This window comes from Lipotes vexillifer, unplaced genomic scaffold (genome assembly GCF_000442215.2).
Source record: "Lipotes vexillifer unplaced genomic scaffold, Lipotes_vexillifer_v1.1 scaffold1008, whole genome shotgun sequence".
Classification (NCBI taxonomy): domain Eukaryota; kingdom Metazoa; phylum Chordata; class Mammalia; order Artiodactyla; family Lipotidae; genus Lipotes; species Lipotes vexillifer.
The window spans coordinates 3,860,677-3,883,123 of NW_006772616.1; the positions used below are offsets into that span (position 1 = coordinate 3,860,677).

Here is a 22,447-nt window from a genome sequence, read left to right on the forward strand (position 1 = left end):
CATGTGGGATCTTCCCGGACCGGTGCACGAACCCATGTCCCCTGCATCGGCAGGCGGACTCTCAACCACTGCGCCACCAGGGAAGCCCTTGACTACTTTTTTTTCAAGAATATTATAGCATAATTATACCCTTCTTATTTATCAATGTTAGTATTGTTAATTCTTAAGAAGTGAACAAGGTGATGATTCATTTTGAGACAGGAAAAAAATGAAACCAATAGTAAAATCATAAGCATAGATCACAAAACTAGAATAAAAATACAAAAGTTGGAATACAAACTAGATAACACATTTTGAAGTTTGAAAAACAATTATCCTTTTATATACAATGGGACTAGATATCCTAAGTTTTGCGATTCTGAGTTATAAACTGATTCTAAGAGGGCTTGGATGAATTCATGGATAACTTACAGATATATACTGGATTGTAAAAGAGGATTAAGGGATGGTCCCAACAGGATACAGACCATGAATCTAACACTGGTGATGTCTCCAAAGTTTTTTAAACCCCTTTATAAGCACAACTATTTTTGATCCTTGCACCAATCTGTCAGCCTGTTCAAATTACAGTTGTTAAAAGAGCACAGTGTTGGCAATAATATAGCACAGTCATGGGTATTTCTGGTAGGATTTAGCCTGATTCCAATTGTATACATACAAGCTCAGTAAAGTTCTGAAGAAAATCTAAAACAGTTACAGCTGATCCCAGGGTATTTTTGTTTTGTTTTGTTTCGGACATTTTTGTGCAGTGTGTAGCTAAGGGCTTAGCAACATATATTTCAAGATGCTAGTCCCATCCCATTAGATGAAATGCAGATCACAGGGGAATGCTAACCAAACTGCATTTTGAACTTCCTTCATTGTTTTTTTTTTGGCCGCCCTGTGCAGCATTGCGGGATTTTTCTTCCCCCACCAGTGATTGAAGCCGCACCATCTGAAGTGGGAGCCTGGAGTCCCAACCACTGGACCTCCCGGGAAGTCCCATGAACTTCCTTCATTGTTTAATGTTGTATATCTAAAAGACATCTACAGAAGGTACCATTTTGATGCCCTGCCCAGATGTTCTTTATGGAACTGGGGAGCCCATCTGTCACTGGCTGTGAACATTGGGGATGACTTTTTCTCCAAAGCCTTTCTCTAGTCCAGCGTTTCTCCACCTCAGGTATCTGGAGCCAGATAATTCTTTGCTGTGGGGGGCCCACCTGTGCATTGTGAAATGTTTAGCAGCCTCCCTGGCCTCTTCTCAATGCCAATAGCAGCCCTGCTATGGTAAGAACCACAAATAGCTCCAGACTTTGCCAAACGTTTCTTAGGAGGCAAAATTGTCCACAATTGAGAATGACTGTCCTAGATTGATGGGAGGCTCCCGGAAGTAATTACCACCACAACCGTGAGGACTGGTACGGGATACAGAAGATTGCCTTAAAGGGCAGATGACTCCGGTGTGGCTTACGCTCCTGAGTTCCTTACAGGATCGGGCCAAGGGTAGATTTTCCCTGCCCATATCTTTGCTCATCACTTCCCCTTTCCCCTTCACCTCCTCCCTTACAGGTTTCCCCTGAGTAACACCCCACAATAAATCCCATGCAACCGAATCTTTGTCTCAGGTTCTGCTTCTAGGGAATAGGTTGAAGGTACCTGACCTATGTGCACATCTTGAGGAGCCCCTTAACATTCCTTACAGTCCCTCAAAACTACTGGAGAAAAGTATCTACAATATCTATGGAGAATACATGACACAAATTTTTATGTTACTTTTTTAAAAGCTCTTATAATCCTGTTATCCTTAGCATAACTAATCTTTTCCTTAATTCACAGTGAACATGTTTTTAGTCCGTCACACACAAATAATTTCTACCCAGCTCTTTTGGCGTCAAAGAATGTGGTGGGGACTTCCCTGGTGGCGCAGTGGTTGAGAGTCCGCCTGCAGATGCAGGGGACACGGGTTCGTGCCCCGGTCCGGGAAGATCCCACGTGCCACGGAGCGCCTGGGCCGTGAGCCATGGCCGCTGAGCCTGCGCGTCCGGAGCCTGTGTTCCACAACGGGAGAGGCCACAACAGTGAGAGGCCTGCGTACCGCAAAAAAAAAAAATTGTGGTGGGATTGTAAATCGGTACAACCACCTTAAAAAATTATTTGGCAGTATCTACTAAAGCTAAACGTATGTATGCCCTAGCATCCTACAATTCCTCTTTTTGATACATAACAGAAATGAGTGGTAATCATCCAATAAGAGACATGTACAGGAATGCTCATAGAGGCATTACTCATAACAGCCCAAACTGGATACAGTTCAAATGCCCATCAAGAGTAGAATAGACAAATTGTGGTATATTCACTCAATATTGCTAAACGGAAGTAAGAAAGAATGGACTAAAGCTATATACAACATGCATGAATCGCATAGGCAAGTTAAGTCAAAAAGACCAGATCCAAAAGACAATGTGATATATATATACAATGGAATATGACTCAGCCATAAAAAAGAATGAAATGCCATTTGCAGCAACATGAATGGACCTAGAGATTATCATATTAAGTGAAGCAAGTCAGACAAAGACACATACACGACATCACTTATACGTGGAATCTAAAAAACTGATACAAATGAACTTAGTGACAAAACAGAAATAGGCTCATATAGAAAACAAACTTAGGGTTACCAAAGAGGAAAGTGGGGGGGGATAAATTAGGAGTTTGGAATTAACAGATACACACTATTATGTATAAAATAGATAAAAAAACAAGCACAGAGAACTATATTCAGTATCTTGCAATAACCTATAATAGAAAAGAATCTGTAAAAAGCATATATATAAATATATCTATATGTTCAAATGTATGTATATATTTGAATCACTTTGCTGTACACCTGAAACTAACACAATGTTGTAAATCAACAATACTTAAAAAAAATTTTTAAATCCAAAAACCAGATACCCTCTGCCTTTCTAAGTAATAAAATCACTCACATAAGAGAGTTATTAAAGAACATTTACATGTCAGGAAAAAAAAGACCAGATTCAAAAGAGTTCATACTAGACGTTTCCATTTACACGAAGTTCAGAAACAGGCAGAACAGTCTATGGTTATAGATGTGAGAATAATGATTACTTTTGTGGGGATGGTTATTGAATGGGAGAAGGCATGAGGAAGCCTGCTGGGTGCGAAATATTTACTCTATATCTTGATTGGGTGGGAATTATGTGGATATATACTACGTAAAATTCATAGAGCCACACACATATTTAAGATTGGGCACCTTACTGTATGTAATTAATCAATATGTAATAAAAGAAATTCTGTGCATGACTAGAAAACAATAAGAAGAGCTGACTCACCCCTGGATGCTGGGAATATAGGCTGCTGATGGCTCACAGCCGTGTCCCTCACAGGGCATTGCCCTTGACTGCAGAAAACTGCCTTGTCCAAAGTTACCCACCTCCAAAAGGCTAATGCAGGATACAAAGGTCTGGCTCGCTGCCTCAGATGGGACAACTCTGAAAGCCATCCCGGCTCCAAAGCTCCCTGCAGGATTGGCAGAGGCCTTGGCTGCAATGGCACTGTGGGCCTCTGTCCAGTGTCACTTTCTCTTTACAGGTATATCTCCCAAGGCATCCCTCCTAAAACCACCTTTACTCAATGGTCCTCCTTAGAGTTTGTTTCCAGGAGCTCCAATCTAAGATGCTGTCTGTGCTACAGGTCTACTCTTCCAAATAGAGTGGAATGCCCACCTTGCTTTCAGTATCGAGATTCCTAAAATTAACTCCACAGCCTACTTCTTGATTTTTCTGCAGTGTCATTTCCTGGCATTTCTTCACCAAGGGGTCTTGAAGCCATGGTTTTGCCTACATTTAAAAAAAAAACTGTTGCCAGGACTCTCTTGCTTCCTGAATGCCTTTTGATTATTGCAGCCACGCAGAAGAAAACCAGTCTTTTGGAGAAAATACTAAGAAAACTATGAGCTCTAAGGAGGAGAAAAATAGGTCCCCCTGCAAATCTGAAACAATTTCTGTTGGTTATGGGTATTGTAAACTCACTGTAAGTACTTCGCTGTAAAAGTGAAATAGCACAACTGGATTATTTTACGCTATTTTCCCAGAAGAGTTCACATTAGTCACTTTTTTCCTAAATAAGAATAAATCCTTTCAACTAGGGGCCATGTATTTGAAATGCAGGTAGCAATTATGTCATTGTCAATAGTACATAATGAAGACCTAGCCTTGAATTCTCTCCCAGTCTTCTCCTTGGCTTTGCTCCATTCTGCACTCTGGTTTTTGCATAGTTTCTAAGTGTTCATTCATCCCTCGATTTATTTACACTTCTCCTACCTTGACATTTTCTTCATTTCAAATCAATATTTTTTCCTTATGGGTTTGGTTTATTTACACTTGTTTTTCTTGGTCATTTCAGTATTTAACAACCTTTTTATTGCGATTTTTTAAGTCATAATTTGTAGCCAATTAGATGTCTTCTTTCTTTATATGAGACATGAAGAAATAAGAAAATTTAAACTTACGTCTTCACGGCATCAGACGTTTCCAGCCAATGGGACAGAGCCTGCTGCCTTCATTATCATAGTTTATGGAATTTTTTTTCACGCTGGAAAATAATACTTGGGTTCTTTCCTTTTCCTCTGGGCAATACTGCCCCCAAGTTATCATAAATTTATGGTATAAATTTAATCAACAATAATAGCTGGTATTTATTGGTCACTTATTACGGAGGAGCCATTTTTCCAAGGGATTTGCAAACAATGTCATTATTTCAGCTCTAGGAGGAAACAGCCGTTATATCACCAGCACCCTCATTTTATAGATGAGGAAACTTGGACTTAACAAGGTTGAATTGCTGCCCAGGTCTCATGGCTTATAAGTAGCACAGCCAGGATTGGGACCCCTGAGCTTATCCCACCTCTAGCCCACCATCTATAAAACTCATGTTTCTGTTCTTGGTGATCTGGGAAGAGGAGAGAGAGGAGATAATACAAGATGAAAGAAATGATCGCTAACTTCAAATAATTTAGACTTTAGCTATGAAAATAAAACACAGAAGGATTAGCAGTTGTGGTAGCCAATTTCCCAAACTGTGTCTTCCCACAATGGGCCACTACTCCTGGTAATCATAGCCTTGTGTGGTCCCTTTGCACAGTGAATCTGGGTTGGCCCTCTGGAGCCAACAGAATGCAGCAGAGGTGACACTGCATGACTTCTGAGAGCCAGGTCATAAAAATACCTTGCCACTTCCAGCTGCACTATTGAAATGCACGCTCTGAAGGAAGGCAGCCACAGTGCAAGAAATCCAGCTACTCCTGAGACCACCAGGCTGTGGGGAAGCCCAACCTGCCATGTGGAGAGGTTGTGTGGCCGGCCCTAGCTGCCTCCGCCATCCCAGCCCAGGCACCGTTCCCAAGAGTGACGAAGTCACCTTGGCCAAAAAGCTTCAGCAGATGTCACATGATGAAGAACAGAGGAGTCTCACTGTCAGCCAGAAACACAGCTCTAGGCTTATGGCTCCATCCCACCCACCTCTAGGATCTGAGCCACCCCAGCTGAGGCCCCAGTTACAGCAGAAGAGAGACAAGCCATCCCCGCTGTGCTTGCCCTACTTTCTAACTCGCAAAATTGTCAGCCTAAGAAAATGATTGTTGCAGCAATAGATACATGGAATAGCAATGAAAGACAATACAGTGTAGAAATTCAGTCAGAGAGATCCAGAGATAGAGAAATGCATGGGGTTTGGAACAATTAGAAAACTCTCATTTCTGAAAAGTGTGGGGCCTGAGCAAAGGCTCCCAGGAGAAAAATCACAGATAAATGGGGTGGAACCAGGTCACCTTATCTGATGTGGAGGATACAAAAACTGAAGCAACAAGCATTAGGATTGGAAAAGAGGTTGGGGCAAACTGGTAAGGGTGGTGAATGCCAAGGAAGGTAATTCTGCAGCTGAACAGGACTATAAAAACCATCTAGGGCTTCCCTGGTGGCGCAGGGGTTGAGAGTCCGCCTGCTGATGCAGGGGACTCGGGTTCGTGCCCTGGTCCGGGAAGATCCCACATGCCGCAGAGCAGCCGGGCCCGTGAGTCACGGCCGCTGAGCCTGCGCGTCCGGAGCCTGTGCTCCGCAACGGGAGAGGCCACAACAGTGAGAGGCCCGCGTACCGAAAAAAACCAAAAAACAAACAACAACAACAAAAAACCATCTAGTACAATCCACTTTTTTTTTAAGATAAAGAAATTGAAATCAGAGAAATGAAGTGATTGCGGGAAGGTCACATAGCAAGTTGGTAGCAAAAGTTAATACTCAAGGCTGACTTAGTTTCTTTTCTCCAGGACCCCACAGTTGGCTTAGGAAATAGAATCATGATTCTGTGCCTAACCTAGATAAGCTTTCTCTCCTGGCATCAAAAAATACCACAGTGGATTTCCATGGTGGTGCAGTGGTTAAGAATCCACCTGCCAGTACAGGGGATATGGGTTGGAGCCCTGGTCTGGGAAGATCCCACATGCCGTGGAGCAACTAAGCCCGTGTGCCACAACTACTGAAGCCCATGCGCCTAGAGCCCATGCACCGCAACAAAGAGTAGCCCCCGCTCACCGTGACTAGAGAAAGCCCGCACACAGCAACTAAGACCCAATGCAGACATAAATAAATAAATAAAAACACCATGGTATATCCATCCTAAATATCTGGTAAATATCTGGACAGATCCTGTAGTGTTTAATGCCAGATTCTTTCCTTTGTAGTTGTAAAGTCTCTAATCATTCTTTCTTCATCCGCTCTTTCCATGTTAAAACCAAACCAAAACAAAACCTCTAAACCTTTTAGGCTCTGAATTTTCACCAAATTCTCCATTAAGTTTTTAAAAAAACTTTATTGAGGCATAAATTACATTTCATAAAATTCACTCTGTTTTAAGTGTACTGGTCAGCGATTTTTTTCTACTGAGCTGTGCAATCATCACCTTAATCTAGTTCCAGAATATTCCCATCCCCCCCAACAAAATCTCTCTGCATTTACCATTAATCTTTCTTCCTGCCTTGAGTTGCAGGTCACAAATAATTTACATTTTTTCTTATAGATTTGCCTTCCTGGACATTTCAGGAAAATTGGACTATACAATAAGTGGTCCTTTGTGTCTGGCTTCCTTCATATAGCATAATGTTTTTGAGGTTCATCCACGCTGTAACATGAATCAGTAGTTAATTCCCTTTTGTTGCTGAATAGTATTCCATTGTATGGATATGCCGTATTTGTTTATCCATTAACCCGTTAGTGGACATTTGGCTTGTTCCACTTTTTGGCTATCATGAATAAAGCTGCTTTCACTAATTTTTAAAAGTAGTAAGGATTGCTTAGTATAGAGAAGTGTCACAGAAGTTTTGGGAGTTTTGTGGAGATTGTTTATTTAAATAAAAAAATACAGAAAAACCTAAAGAAGAATACAAATTAACCATTCAGAGATAACCAGACAATGTTCTACACTTTTTCGCTAGATATATAGACTTTTCTCATAATAAGACTAAACTGTACTTACTTTTTTGATAGCTTATTTTTTTAAGATTTTTTTTTATGTGGACCATTTTTAAAGTCTTTTATTGAATTTGTTACAACACTGCTTTATGTTTTGGTTTTTTGGCCTCAAGGCATGTGGGATCTTAGCTCCCCAACCAGGGATCGAACCTGTACCCCCTGCATTAGAAGGTGAAATCCTAACCACTGGACAGCCAGGGAAGTCCCTTGATAGCTTATCTTTAAATTAATGTTGTCATGAATAACCTTTCTATGTGAATTACATTGTATTGAATTGAGGTACCACAATTTATCTGATCTCAATGATTAGGTAATTCAGTTACATCCAATTTGCTGGCTGTTATTAGCAACAATGACCTTGGCTATACTCACAAAAACTGTCTCCAAACTAAATTCATAAAACTATTTACTTCTGTGTTCTTTCAGCTCTTTTATGGTTTACTGTTTATATTCAACTTTTTATTTCTTCCTGATGGTATTTTGGCATTTGTTTACCCCAAAGTCATCCTTCCACACTGACTTAAAAAGCATTCTTTAATGCACAGCACAGATGGATATTGTCCAGAATCATTTCTTATGTTTCTACTCTATTTCATCAAGTGACTTAAGTGCCAATAACATCCTGCTGTAATCAGAGCTGACTAGAGCATGATAATACATAGCAGCATTAGTCTTCCTTCAATGTTCTCTGGTTTCTTTTTGTGCAGTTCCCCAACAAAAAATCCTCAGAAGTCTAAGTTTAGTTAATATGTGTATCCTGGAAATTTAGATAAAATTCACACATTTTCATAGCAAAATTGTTTTCTGAGTTCACCAAGAGAACTCCTGGTTGAAGAGACCTTGGGGTTACTTATTTGGAATCCATGTATCAATAGTCCCCTCTTGTCCCTCTTTGTCTATCATCTTCTACTCCCCCACATGACCACCACGTTCTATTCAGATGGGAGTTCTGCACTCCTCCTGTCCCTGTGATGAGATGGCCATGAACTCTGAGTCAGGCTGTTCTCAAAAGTAGATGGATCTTAAAACCCTAGTGTACCTATAAAGCACCAATACAATCCATGTTAGATATGAACTTTCAACTCAGGTACCAAAAAATGTAACTTTGATTTTTCCATATCTGAATTTAATTTCTCTCTCTAGCAGCAGTTTGCCTGTCAATCTATGGTAAACTCAGTCACTTCAGAGCTTTTCTTTAATCTCTCTGAGGTAAACTCAAGGGGTTAAGTTTTTTTCTTCCTCCCTAATTCACCCGAAGGTGTCATTTTATTTCTAGGAAGTTTTCCAAAAATCATGGAACTGAGTAGAGTGGGGTGGGTCTGAGAGGGCATCTGATGCTTGGAGTTATTTCTGTTACACAGACACGTGCAGGAATGTCCAGTCCTGTGTGATCCTCAGTCATGGTCGTCTCTCCATACTACCATCTACAGAGACATCCAAAGTCCTATGTCACAGCTGTACAGTCTGTTCCATTTTCTGCTGAGAAATCGCCTCATCAGCGCAAGGACCTTTACTGTCCTCAAACCACAGGTAGAGTGGCTCCTGCTGGGCCCCATGTTTTATTGACATCCACTCTGGCCCTTGTCAGGCAGTGCCCATCCAGGGCCCTGGACCCTCCTCCTTCTAGAACACACTCTGGATAGCCAAGACTCTGTGATTCCTTATCTAAATGCTCCTGAGCCCATCTCCAGGGTTGGTGCAGGCCTCTTTCCTGAGTGGTCCTTCTGAGGGCAAACTGCCCCTAGTGTACACGCCCTTGACCTGAGCGTGGCCAAAGGGCAGCTGTTTGCAGGGGCATGGACAAAGCTTAGACATATGGACAGGGGTGCCCATGCATGGGCCAGGGTGGAGGGAGGAGACGGGGAGCTCAGGGCTGGGGCTGAGTACTTGCTCTCTATCACCGCCAGGCATACATGTAGAAATCAAAAAGTTCCTCCTGGACTTCAAGGTTGTTATCAAAACATATTTGCCAGGCAGGAGCATAGAACATATGTCATTTGACAGTGGTTAGTTTGACTTATAACTTGTAAATAGTTAAGCTTATGGTAGGTGGGTCTCCATTTTTAAAAAATTTTTATTTTATATTGGAGTATAGTCAATTAACAATGTCATGTTAGTTTCAGGTGTACAGCAAAGTGATTCAGTTATACATATACATGTATCTATTCTTTTTCAAATTCTTTTCCCATTTAGGTTACTACAGAATATTGAGCAGAGTTCTCTGTGCTATAATGGTGGGTCTCCATTTCTACACTTGCCCTAGACCCTGAGAATTCTAGGGATGGGCCTGATAAGGTGCTATTGCTCAGCTGAGTGCTGCTTTATATAGTCTGTGACTGTTATAGTCAGAGTGCCACTCTTTGGGGGGACCCAGTTTATTCAGGTGTTCCCACTCCAACCTCACACCTAGCTTGGTTGGGCTCTAGGTTTTATTTCCTATCCAAAGAAAAATTTGACTACAGTGCTGAATAATCTCTCAGGTTTCTTACTTTCTTGTAGTTTCTTGGCCTCAGAGATTTTCCTCATGTTTCCACCCACTCAGTTATGCTTATCAAAAGTTTACGCATCCTTGAAGGATACCAAATAAGATTTGAACCAATAAGGGACACTTTATCACTCTCGATTGGAAAAACAAGATTGTACAGATGTTAATTTGCTGTAAGTTAATTTAATAATTTGTCTTAATGCCAATAAAATTGTTTTTTTAATTTTAGAATGAGACAAACTAGTTCTGAGTTCCTATGGAAAAACAAATAAAAATAGCCTGGGAAGCTCTAAAACAATAGGACTCATCCTGATTGATATATAAGCATGTTTTAATGCTAAGTACGTAAAATTGCACTCTCACACGGGAGACAGACAAGCAGAATGGAGTAGAAAACCCAGAAATATCTCAAAATACACCTAGGACTGCAGCACATGACCAAGGCGACACCTCAAATTGATGGGGGAAAGATGGACTGTGCAGTACTGGTGTTGAGAAAACCATCTGAAAGAAAAAAAAAGGTTGGGCCCATACTCACCCAGGATAAATGCCAAGTTAATCAAAGACTTACATTTAAAAATGAAACTATATTTATTGATACGGATTCTTTATGCAGATTCTGGAGAATCCTACAAATCAATCAAAGCAACTCAACAGAAAAATGAGCAAAAGACTGGAGCAGATATGTCATAAAAGACATAAAATAAGAGTCTAATTGGCCAATACATATATGAAAAGATGCTTAACTTCATTAGTCCTCAGGGAAATACAAATTAAAACCACAATACCACTACACACCCACCAGAGTGGCTAAAATGAAACAAACAAACAAACAAAATGTTGGCAAAGGTGTTTAGCAACCATGACTCTCATGCATTACTGGTAGGTGGGTAAGTTGATAAAATCACGTGGGAAAACTGTTGGGTAGCATCCACTAAAGGTAAGCTTATGCCTCCTTCGTAGCACAGCAATTTCCATCCTAGTATATATCCAACACGCATGCATTCTTATGCTCACCGAAAGACAAATACAAAAATGTTCACAGTAGGTATCCAGTGGAAACATTTCCTTCCACCCCTGTCCTCCATCTGTTCTGGATTTCTTACTATGTAAGATGAATATATCAAGTCCTTGCTACTTAAAATGTTGGATCACCACTAGCAGCGGGAGCGAGAGCAATGGTTTTGTTTGTATTTTTTATTTCCGGTACGCGGGCCTCTCACTGCTGTGGCCTCTCCCGTTGCGGAGCACAGGCTCCGGACGCACAGGCTCAGCGGCCACGGCTCACGGGCCCAGCCGCTCCGCGGCATATGGGATCCTCCCGGGTCAGGGCACGAACCCGTGTCGCCTGCATTAGCAGGCGGACTCTCAACCACTGCGCCACCAGGGAAGCCCCAGGGAGCAATGTTTAACAGCTTATTAGAAATGCAGAATCTCAGGCCATGGTTCAGATACACTACCTTGATATCTACATTTTAACGAGGCCTCCAGATCATTTGTCCACCCATTAAAGTTGGAAAAGCCATAGATTAAGCCACAGTTAGTCAGATATTCTCTTCCGTTGCTTCTAACTGATACAGACATAACCCCAAACCTCCTGTCCTGCCCACTGAGGTATTTATTGGCTACCATCTTGTAGAGGTCATTTCACAGCCTTCTCTTTGCTCAAGCAACATATATACAATTATACTCTGGGGGGCATGGTGAACAACACGGACGGTAGACTCAGAGTACTTGAGTGAAAAATCCCATACCTGCTTTTTTAAAAGAATAGATTTTTCTTTAAGAGCAATTTTTTAGGTTCACTGCAAAATTGAAGGGAAACTACAGAGAATTCCAATACACATACTGTCTCCTCTTATACACAGCCTCCTCCACCATCAACACCTCAGCACCAGAGGGGTACATTCGTTCAATTGAAGAATATGCATTGACACACCATTATCACCCAAAGTCCACATCCAACTGTATGGATGCACTATAGTTTATTGATCCATCACCTGCTGAGGGACACCTTGGTTGCCTCCAAGTTTTCACAATTACTATTAAAGCTGCTATTATGAATTACTAATAACTAATTAGTAATAACCTGCACTGAAGTGCAGGCTATTGTACAGATATAAGTTTTCAGCTACTTTGAATAAATACCAAGGAGTGTGACTGCTGGTTGTATGGTTAAGGGTGTGTTTCATTGTGTAAGAAACCACCAAACTGTCTGTACCATTTTGCATTCCCACCAGCAATGCACGAGAATTCCTGTTGGTCCCCAACCTCGTCAGCATTTGGTGGTGTCAGGGTACCAGATTTTGGCCATTCTGACAGGTGTGTAGTGGTATCTCACTGTTCGTTTTTTTTATTTTTTAAATATTTATTTATTTATTTGGCTGTGCCAGGTCTTAGTTGTGTCACATGGGATCTTCACTGCGGCATGCAGGGTCTTTAGCTGTGGCATGCAAGATCTTTTTTTAGTTGCAGCATGCAAACTCTTAGTTGTGGGATGTGGGATCTAGTTCCCTGACCAGGGATCGAACCCGGGCCCCCTGCATTGGGAGCGCAGAGCATTAGCCACTGGACCACCCTGGTGACAGAACGTGGAGCATCTTTTCATTCACTTACTGGCCATCTGTATATCACCTGTGGTGAAGCATCTATTAAGGTCTTTGGCCCATTTTTAAATCAGGTTGTTTGTTTTCTTATTGTTAAGTTTTAAGAGTTCTTTGCATGTTTTGCGTAACAGTCTTTTGTCAGATGTGTCTTTTGCAAATATTTTCTTCCAGTCTGTAGCTTGTCTTCTGAATCTCTTGACTTTTGTCTTTCACAGAACAGAAGTTTTAAATTATAATAAAATCCAGCTTATCAATCATTTCTTTCATGGATTGTGCCTTGGGCATTAGATCTAAAAATTTGTTACCATCCCTGAAGAGTTGTAAGCAAAGGAGAACTAGTTTATGTTTTTAAAAGATTATTCTGGTTTAAGGATTGGAAGAAGCCATGGGAAAAAGCAAGGAGATCAATTAGAAAGTTTCTAGGCCATAGAAGAGGCACTTCATATAATTTAGAGTCGTGGGGGATGGAGTAGGAATAACTTATGTGAAATACTACGGGAACAAGGCCATTAGGAATTGGGCAAGGTTTGATCTTGTCAAGCAAACACTATTGACAATTCAGGAGAGAGGTGGAGAGATGCCGCTTATGTCTTGGAGGCAGAGTCAACAGAACTTGCTGACTCTTTGCGTATGGGCGGTGAGGGAAGCAGCCTTCTAAAGCAGCTCCCAGTAATCCTGGTATTCAGGCCCTTGTGTAATCCTCTCCACCTGAGCGCCGAATGAATTTAATGCCTTGCTTCCAACAAGGAGAAGATGGCACAGTGATGGGATGTCACTTCCAAAAATAGATAATAAAAAACTGTTACCTCTGTCTTGATGGCATTCTCTCTGGCTCTTCTGATGTACTTATGCTGATAGAGCAAGGTACTGAGGGCAGCCTCTGACCAAGAGCCAGCAAGGACCAGAAACAATGAACTGAATGGGTTCAGTTCAGTCCAATGAACTGAAACCCTTCCGATAACCATGTGAGTGAGCTTGGGAGCAGATCCCTCTCCAGCTGAGCCTTCAGATGAGACCACCACCCCAAGGCCAACACTTTGATTACAGACTTTTGAGAGCCTGTGAAGCAGAGGACCCAGCTAAACCATGCTGGATTCTTGACCCACAGAAAGCATGAGGTTGCATGTGTATTATCTTAAGCCACCACACTTGGGGTAGTTTGTTATGCAACAACAGATAACTAATACAGGAGGTAAGAGGAAACAGAGAAACCAAGGTTGGTTCCCACCTAATTTCTGGCTTGAGCAACTGAGTATCTAGACAAGGGGAGAAACAGATTTCTGGGGTAGGGGGACAAATACACAAGCATTTGGTATATTTGACATCCAAGTAACAAATGGGATGAGTCATAGATATGGTATCTAGAATCTTTTTTCGATGATGTTAGATATCAGAATGATAACCAAAACATGAATTTGGATGCAGGGGAAGGAGATAAATCAGGCCTTTCCTTTGTTTCAGCAAGGTAAAAGAAAACAGATTCCTCTGGTCAAACCTAGTTGTTCCAAGTTCTACTTTGGTGTTTGAGGCCAAAACCTTAGCTGTTAGCCAAGTGTTACTTTGTCTTATTTTATTCTTATTGCATGTGTCTCCTTGAGGAAGAGAGGAAGTGGCAAGACAGAGTTTGGGAATTCTTGCTTCACTGGGCCACATACTAACATAATAGTGGCCATTTCTAAACTTGGAAGGTCTGAACACCAGGCTTTAGCCTAGCCCAGTGTTTCTCCACAGTGCCCCCGTGTTGGCAGTTGGCCCAGGACAATTCTTTGTGCTGCTGGAGTGTCCTGAGCATTGTGGGAGGTCCAGTATGTGCCAGTAGAACTTGCCAGTTATTGTGACAACCCAAAAGTTCCTTCCCACAATTCCAAATGCATCCTAGCGGGACGATACCTCACTCTCAGTGGAAATCGATGGATTTTTTTGTGCTCATTCATCTGCTGTGCACACCTTGAGCCTGCATCCTGCCACCTCTTAGGTGCCTACTTGGCCAGAGGTTCCAGGTGTTTAAATATTCTCATTCCTAGAACTTTAAATACAATGGGATCTCAAAGAATTAAAATGTAATGGTAATATGAGAACCATTCGGAATATAACTGAATTTTAGACGATTTATAAGGCAACATGGAATCTTGTAGAATCTCAGAGACATTGTCATAACTGCTGTTCCTTGTCACGTGGCCAAGCAGAAAAGAGAGTTAATAGAACGCTGGCTGTCAGTTCATGGTGAATAATAAGAGGAGGTGTCCTCATGCTTCACATTTATGATTGGGGATGCCCTGGAAGAAGAGTGGGGAAACTCTGGAAACTTGATCTGGTGATTGTGGCTGTTAAAGTCTCAGAAAAATTCATTTCTACACTGGTTTGTGAATATTACTCTAAATCAAATCTATGTCAGAAAGAAAAAATGTGCTTTTATGTATATATGACAAGCTCTGTTTTATTGTACTAATTATCACAGAGCTTTTATTGGGCACCAATTGTGAGCCAGGCACTGTGTGAGTTTCTTCGAATGCTTTGTTTAATGTAATGTCCACACAACGGCTCTGCGGAGAGCAGCAATACAATCCCAGTTTGCATGTAAGGAAATTAAGGCTCCAGAAAGTTGTGCCACTTGCTCATGAACACCTAGCCTAGATCATGAGCGTTAGAGTCAGATTTCAAACCCAGACTCTAGAATTCACTCTGTAGCTTGTTTAGACAACGTGGATCTGGAGTGGTTATCCTACAGGTACCTACCAAGTGCCAGGCCCTGCATTGGGAATACAGGACAGAGATGTCCCTGCCTGATTGGATGTATGGGTAGGTGCACGAGTGCGTGGATAGATGGGTAAAAGTAAATGATGGGGCAAATGCATGGAATAAGAGAGAATCCGATGAAGAGAAGATGGAATGGGAGAGTAAGTGAATGAGTTACGGAATTGAGGAAGTAAACGAGGGAATGGAACGGAATGGGAGACAATGAATGAATGAACGAATGAATGAATGAGTGAATGAATGGATGAATGAGGAGGTGAGAGGTTTTTAGGCTGCCCTACCTGAAGACGGAGCGCCTGGAGGCTGGCGGGTGGGCGGACGAACGGGCGGCTACTCCACACAGTACGGTAGGCGCGGGCTGCCCCTCCTCGGGCCGGCTCACGCCTCCCCCTCCCTCCCCTTGTTCTTCCTCCGTCGCGCGCCCGCTCGCCCGTCGGCCGCCCGGACCCCAGTCCCCGGCTGGCGGGCTGAGGAGGCGGCAGTCGCGCGCCGCCGCCCTCGCCCCGCCGCCGCCGCCGCCGCCGCCGCCCGGCGCGCCGGGATGCGCAGAGGGGCCGAGCCGCCCAGGGGCCGCCGCCGCCGCCGCCGCCGCCGCCGCCGCCGCCGCCGCGCCGCACCATGAAGCTCCGCAACAAGGCGGCGGCGCTGCTCCTGCTCGCGCTGGCCGCGCTCCTGCTCGCGGGGCTGTCCCTGCGCGCCCGACGCGCCGCATCCCCCGCGCCGCTCGCTCGCCCCGCGTCCGCCCCGCCGCGCCGCCCCGCGCCGGGCCCCGCGCGCCTCCCGGGCCCGGGTGCCCTCCCGGGGGCGGTCCAGAGCGCTCGCCGGCGCCGGCCTCCGCGTCCGCGCCCCCGAGACAGCCGTCGGGGCGCCGCGAGCCTGAAGAAGTTGGCGAGGTGAGTCGTGGCAGCCCCAGAATCCCATCCGCGGACCCGTGTCTCCCTCCTTCCACCCGTGTCCGGTCCATGGGAGGCTGTGGGCTGGAGCGACAAACTCCAGGTTCACCCACGGGCTGCCCACTTTTCCTTCTTGCCCCGCTAGAAATGAAAAACCGTCTTTGTGGAGTCCTGTTAACAGCGCAGTGCTGGTCATCACGTACCTTTTGAAAAGATAAGTGTCGGTGAAAGTGGTCTGCGTGGTACATTTTAACTGTCAGGGCAAAGGCTTTTTTTTTGTTTGTTTTGCATTCTTGCAAACATGCGCCCTTTGTCGAATTTCTCAAAAGCCATCACGATTTAAGAATGCTTTATCTAACTCTCATGTTTCACTGGAGAATTTCTACCAAAAACTTAGATCTGATTGAGTTGGAAAAGTTAGATGTTTACTAACTACTGGCTGCCTCTCATTGAACCGCGAATCTCCCCCTGTGCTCGGAACAGAAGAGACGCTCGACCTGAGTGTACTAAGAAGTGTTCTCCTTGGAAGCGTGGGGCTTTCCCTGTTCCTCCTTTTTCAGACTCATGTGTGGTCAGAGCCCTGCAAGGAAAACATCTTAGCCTTCGACATTCTGTTTGATATCCTCTTTATCTGCACAGAGCTTAACCCGCCACAACTTTTCATCTTTGGCCTTAGGGTTGCTGGAACACCCGCAGGTTAGGGATTTGCGTTCATTTCCTTTGTTGTGGAGAGCTTTTAAAAAATCCCCTTGTCTTGTAGCCCTTTGTTTCCTCTACCCTTTGGAGACTGTTGATGTTTCTAACTGCCAGTTGCAACGTCCACATTTGCTGGGCTCCTTAGTTACTTGAAACGAGTGGAAGACTTCTTTTTCACCGTAATGACTAAATTTGGTTTGGCGTTTTTACTGTAAGTGAGAGAAAAGTCAGGAAACCTAGTAAGTAGCTGTGTCAGCTTTTGTTTCTCTTCTGCCTGGTAAGAAATGTACAGATGGGTGTGGACAAGTTTTAGGGGGAAAAAACCCCAGTGATGTATAGAATTGCTTTTAAGTCTATTTAGAACCATTTACAATCTCTTATGAATGTATTCACTCTTTAAAATAAGGATATTTCTGTTAGGAAGTTAATAGGGTTTTCCCTCTTATGTACTGAGGTTTCTTGTAATGGATTCTATTACGGTTTAACTACAAAGTTGCTAAGATTTGTAAGTTGATGGGACATCTTGGAAGGTAATTAGAATGGACACCATTTATCACAGCTAACTTTTTACGAGGCATAGTGTTAACCACAGTACATTAAAATAGTCATTATTAACACTTAGGTTATGTTCATTAACTATGCCATCTGCACCATAACCCTAGATAGTGGTTCTCTTGGAGTTCTCTTTGAACCAGCAGCACCAGAGTTACCTGGGGCTTTGTTGGAAATGCTGAGTCTCACCCCTCCCCTCTTCCACCCAGGCTCACGAAATCAAAAATCAAGAGGTTGAGTTCAGTAGTATATGTTTTAACAAGCCCTCCTCTTGTTTCTGATGCACACCAAACTTTGAGAGCCTGCTCTGTGAAGTAAGCACTGATTAAGCACTAATATTTTCTCCATTTTACAGATGAGGAAAATATTACACAAGGTTTAGCAATTTGTCCAAGGTTCCATGATGAGGATACAGATCCCAGCAGTCCTGGTACAGGTTGAGCCCTTTCGTACTAATATAGGCGTCATACACTAGGCTTGCCTGCATTCATAATTTTCCTGAAATTTTTCTGAAGAAACATCATAGATTTTTGGAACTGTCTTCATCCTTCAAGGTGTTGGGAACATTGGGGCAGCATTTTCTTGTCTCTGTCTGAACAAATTGGCTCTGACTCGGAAGAGATCATGAACAGAATCCAAATGGTTGTTTTCGGGAAGGACTATTTCCATGAGCAACAGTGTCTCCTGAAGCCATTTTTCTTCTAAACGTATCTCTTAGATTATCATGGAAATCATGGGCAACACCATAAGAATAAAGAACAAAATTTTCAAACTCAGGAAAGAGGAAAAAACAAAAAAAAGCCACAGGAAGTCTCAGGCTCGAATGCATAAACATGAAAGTCTAGCGTCCTCTGGCGATGTTGACATTTTCAGGGACTTATTAATGTTTCTTTTGCTACCTGGACAGAAACAGCGACAGAGCACTAAGGGAGCAGGAGGAAAGATCTCTGCATGGACGCCTTTGTTGCTTTCCTAATCCTGCCTGGGTTAAATTTTTGTGGTTTAGGAGGAATTTCATTTTAGGGAGGGAAAAGAAAGCCTCATGTTTTCAGAAAATGAGCACTTTAATCTCTTTACATGGCTAGAATCCAGAAGAGACGAAGGCTACGGTGATCTTGTATCTCGAACCTGGGGAGTAGTCGGCAGCAAGCGTGGAGCTGGATGGGACCCAGTCCACCACCTGCTGACCATCCTTAGGCCAGGCTGCACTGCTCCCCCCGGGGTCCTGGTGTAAGTGAAGTCCTGCCACGTCAGCACAGCAAGCATGGCACTCTCCTTCCACATCTTGTTTTCATTTCGGAGAAGTTTCCAGGGACTTGCCTAGTTAGCAGGCAGACCCTACAATTTTATAACTAGTCATTTGTATGCAGTCTGTCCTGTGGTGGGCTCTCCTTTCTATAAATATAAAGCCAGGAGGTAATGTCTGAGTTTTAGGTCAAGGGTGGGATCTGAAAACGTACACCACACTATAAGTAGCCGTTCCAGTGCACAAGAGAAATGAAATCTTCCTTCTATTTTGTTTTTTTTTGGTGATTTAGACCTGGCTGACTTCCAAAACAAATTTGAGACGTCTAACAGTAACAGAGACATATACAATAAGGCCATTGAAATACTTATGAAACATGAAAAGTCATAAAGAGGAGTGGGAAGGAAGTACTCTTTGTCAAAAACTAAGGCCACTGTTTTTGTTTTTGTTTTTAATTACTAATTTTTCCAAATCTGAATTCTGTTTGTTTTTAATTTTTGCTGCGTTGGGTCTTCATTGCTGCACGCGGGCTTTCTCTACTTGCGGTGAGCAGGGGCTGCTCTTTGTTGAAGTGCGTGGGCTTCTCATTGTGGTGGCTTCTCTAGTTGCGGAGCACGGGCTCTAGGCGTGCGGGCTTCAGTAGTTGTGGCGCACGGGCTTAGTTGCTCCGTGGCATGTGGGATCTTCCCGGCCCAGGGCTCGAACCCATGTCCCCTGCATTGGCAGGCATATTCTTAACCACTGAGGCCACTGTTGTTATGAGGATTAAGTGTTCAATTTAGCTCTAACGGGGCTTCCCTGGTGGCGCAGTGGTTAAGAATCCGCCTGCCAGTGCAGGGGACACGGGTTTGAGCCCTGGTCCGGGAAGATCCCACACGCCGTGGAGCAACTAAGCCCGTGCGCCACAACTACTGAGCCTGCGCTCTAGAGCTTGCGAGCCACAGCTACTGAAGCCCGTGTGCCTAGAGCCTGTGCTCTGCAACAAGAGAAGCCACCACAATGAGAAACCTGCGCCCCGCCACGCAGAGTAGCCCCCGCTCACTGCAACTAGAGAAAGTCCACGTGCAGCAGCGAAGACCCAACGCAGCCAAAAATTAAATAAATAAATAAATTTATTAGAAAAAGAAAAAGTTAGCTCTAATCTTCCTGGCAGCCATGTCAAAAAGGGAACCATGATGGGCTGCCTTATTTTCTTTGAATGATAAGGGGAAAAGTTTATCAAGAGGGATCATTTATTCTTCATGAAACTGCATTCTAAAATGAGAATTTTATATTCGTATAGACTTTGGGTTTCAGAAGACTCTCTCTCCAGCTTGCTTCTGAAAACTCCTCTTTAAGCCTACATACGGAAGAGGAAGTTCAGTATAACTGCCCATCTGTGTGATAGGAAAAAGAATTTGGCATCTGGAGTCCAGAGGATTGGGTTCTAGTCCTGAGCCATTTCACCCTAATTTGCTTATCTGTAAACGTGTGGGTCGATCTACAAGTTTTCTAGGATCTCTTCCAGCTCTGACATTTGATGGTCCCATGATGAGATCAACAAGTTCAGCTGCAAAATCCCATCAATGACTGTTGCTTAGCCCTTTGTGCCATCTCTTGCAAAATCACTCTTTCTCATTTACTGGCTCTAGCCTAGAGCTCCAACTGATTAGTCAGCCTCAACCCCCTCCTGAACTTTATTCTTTGTCTCTGTGTTAGCCTGGCTATTGCTGTTTTCTCTTAAAATATGGCTTCTAAGGGAGACTTAGGCTACCGCTGTCATTTTATTCCACAATCATTTAGCAAATGTTTATTGCACATGTATCCTGGGGCAGGTACTCAGTGTGCAATGGTGAATGGAGTTGCTTCCCTCCCAGAATTTGGGGGAGGGGAGACAATACAGAAACACATTACACACTTGGCAGCCTCTAGAGCTGCCCCGAGAGGAAGCGTGCGTATTTGCTCATCAGGAGACAGCACTTCCTGCAGTTCTCTTTGGCCTCTGAGATAAGTCTTCTTAGAGGGTTCAAGCCTGAATAAATGTCTCACTAAAGAGGGATGATGTTATACAGCAAAATGCCAAGTCTGTGGCCATCCTATAATTAGCTGGTCGCCCCAGAGCACATTACAGATCTCTAGATCTTGGGGACCATCTATGATATTTTGTCACTGTGAGTCCTGATTCTTGTCCAATTCATTTTTGTTGATTGGTCCATGAGACCCCTCTTTTCACCCTGTGTATTCAGTTAATAAGCCCTCTTGGTTTTATCCCCAAATATAACCCCAATCCCACTATATCTACCACTTCCACGCTACCACTGAGCTAAACACCATAGTTTGACACATGGGCTCCAGTAGCTTCTCTCTGGCTTGGGGTTTCCACTCTAGCGCCCTCTACAGTCCATTTTCCATACAGCTGCTGGGATAATCTTAAATATGTAACTGGGTCACTTTGCTGGTTCCAGTGCCTAACTTCCCATCATACAGAGTAAAATTCAGTTTCTTAATGTGGCCTTTGAACCCTTGTTTGATTTCAACCCATTTAGCTCTCTGATCTCATGTCCTGCCCTTCCCCACTTCACTCACTCTGCTTCAGCCACACTGGCCTTCAAATGCACTCATTCCTACCCCAGCACTGTTTACTTTTTCCTGTGGTGGAATGTTCTTTGCTCACATCCTTGTGTGGCTAGCTCCCTCATTTCTTTCAGCTCTGCTTTCAGATTCTGTCCTCAGCGGGATCTTCCCAGCTGCCCTAGAAAAAAGGACGCTGCCCATCATCTTCGACCTCCTTACTCTTATTTCGTATTTTTTTTAAATAGCACTCATCATTGTATGAAAATCCTACTTTGTTTGCTCCTCCCCTCTTCATGCACACTTCATGTCTTATTAATCAATGTACCACTGGCACCTAGAACAGAGATGATTTCACAGTAGGTACTCAATAAATATTTGTCAAATGAACTAATGAATGAGTAAATGCAGCAACCCCCACCTTGTGCCAGCACTATATTGATACTAAGACTTTACTTATATTATTAAGTTACATGCTATCTAATACTATTCAAAACAATCTTACACCCTTTAGGAAAATAATAAGGATCTCTAATAGTAAGATTCTTCCAAGAGAGGGAATGTTTTTCTTTTTAAGAGGTTTTATTTTTTAGAACAAATTTGTGGAAAAATTGGGGAGTATGTAGTACAGAGAGTTACCATATACCCTGTACCCAATTTCCTCTCTGATTAAAATCTTACACTGGTTTAATACATTTGTTATCATTTATCAAGTAATAGTGATACATTATTACTAATGTTTAATGTATTTAGATTTCCTTAGTTTTTACTTAGTGCTCTTTTTCTGTTCCAGGATTCTATCCATGACACCACAGTACATTTAGTTGTCATGTCTCTTTAAGCTCCCCTTGGCTGTGACAGTTTCTCAGACTTCCCTTGTTTTTGATGACCTTGCGAGTTTTGGAGAGCACTGGTCAGATATTTTATAAGATACTCCGCTGTTGGAATGTGTCTGGTGTTTTACTCATGGTGATAACTGGGGTTATGGGTTATCTGGAGGAAGACCATAGAGGTAAAGTGCCATTTTCATCACATCCTATCAAGTGTGTATACTATTGACATGATTTAACGTTGACCTTAGCCACTGGCTGAGCTAGTGTTTGTCAGCTTTCTCCACTCTAGACTTACTCTTT

At 43.1% G+C, this 22,447-nt stretch overlaps 1 protein-coding gene across 1 annotated transcript in view; it reads left to right on the top strand.

Annotated features, from left to right (window-relative positions):
• Positions 1-15,995: 15,995 nt before the first annotated feature.
• Positions 15,996-22,447, top strand: part of GXYLT2 (glucoside xylosyltransferase 2) — a 76,796-nt gene continuing 70,344 nt past the window's right edge. Inside the window, exon 1 of the mRNA XM_007447668.1 lies at positions 15,996-16,270. Within this exon, the coding sequence (XP_007447730.1) occupies positions 15,996-16,270 (275 nt within the window). The remainder of the gene's footprint in view (positions 16,271-22,447) is intronic.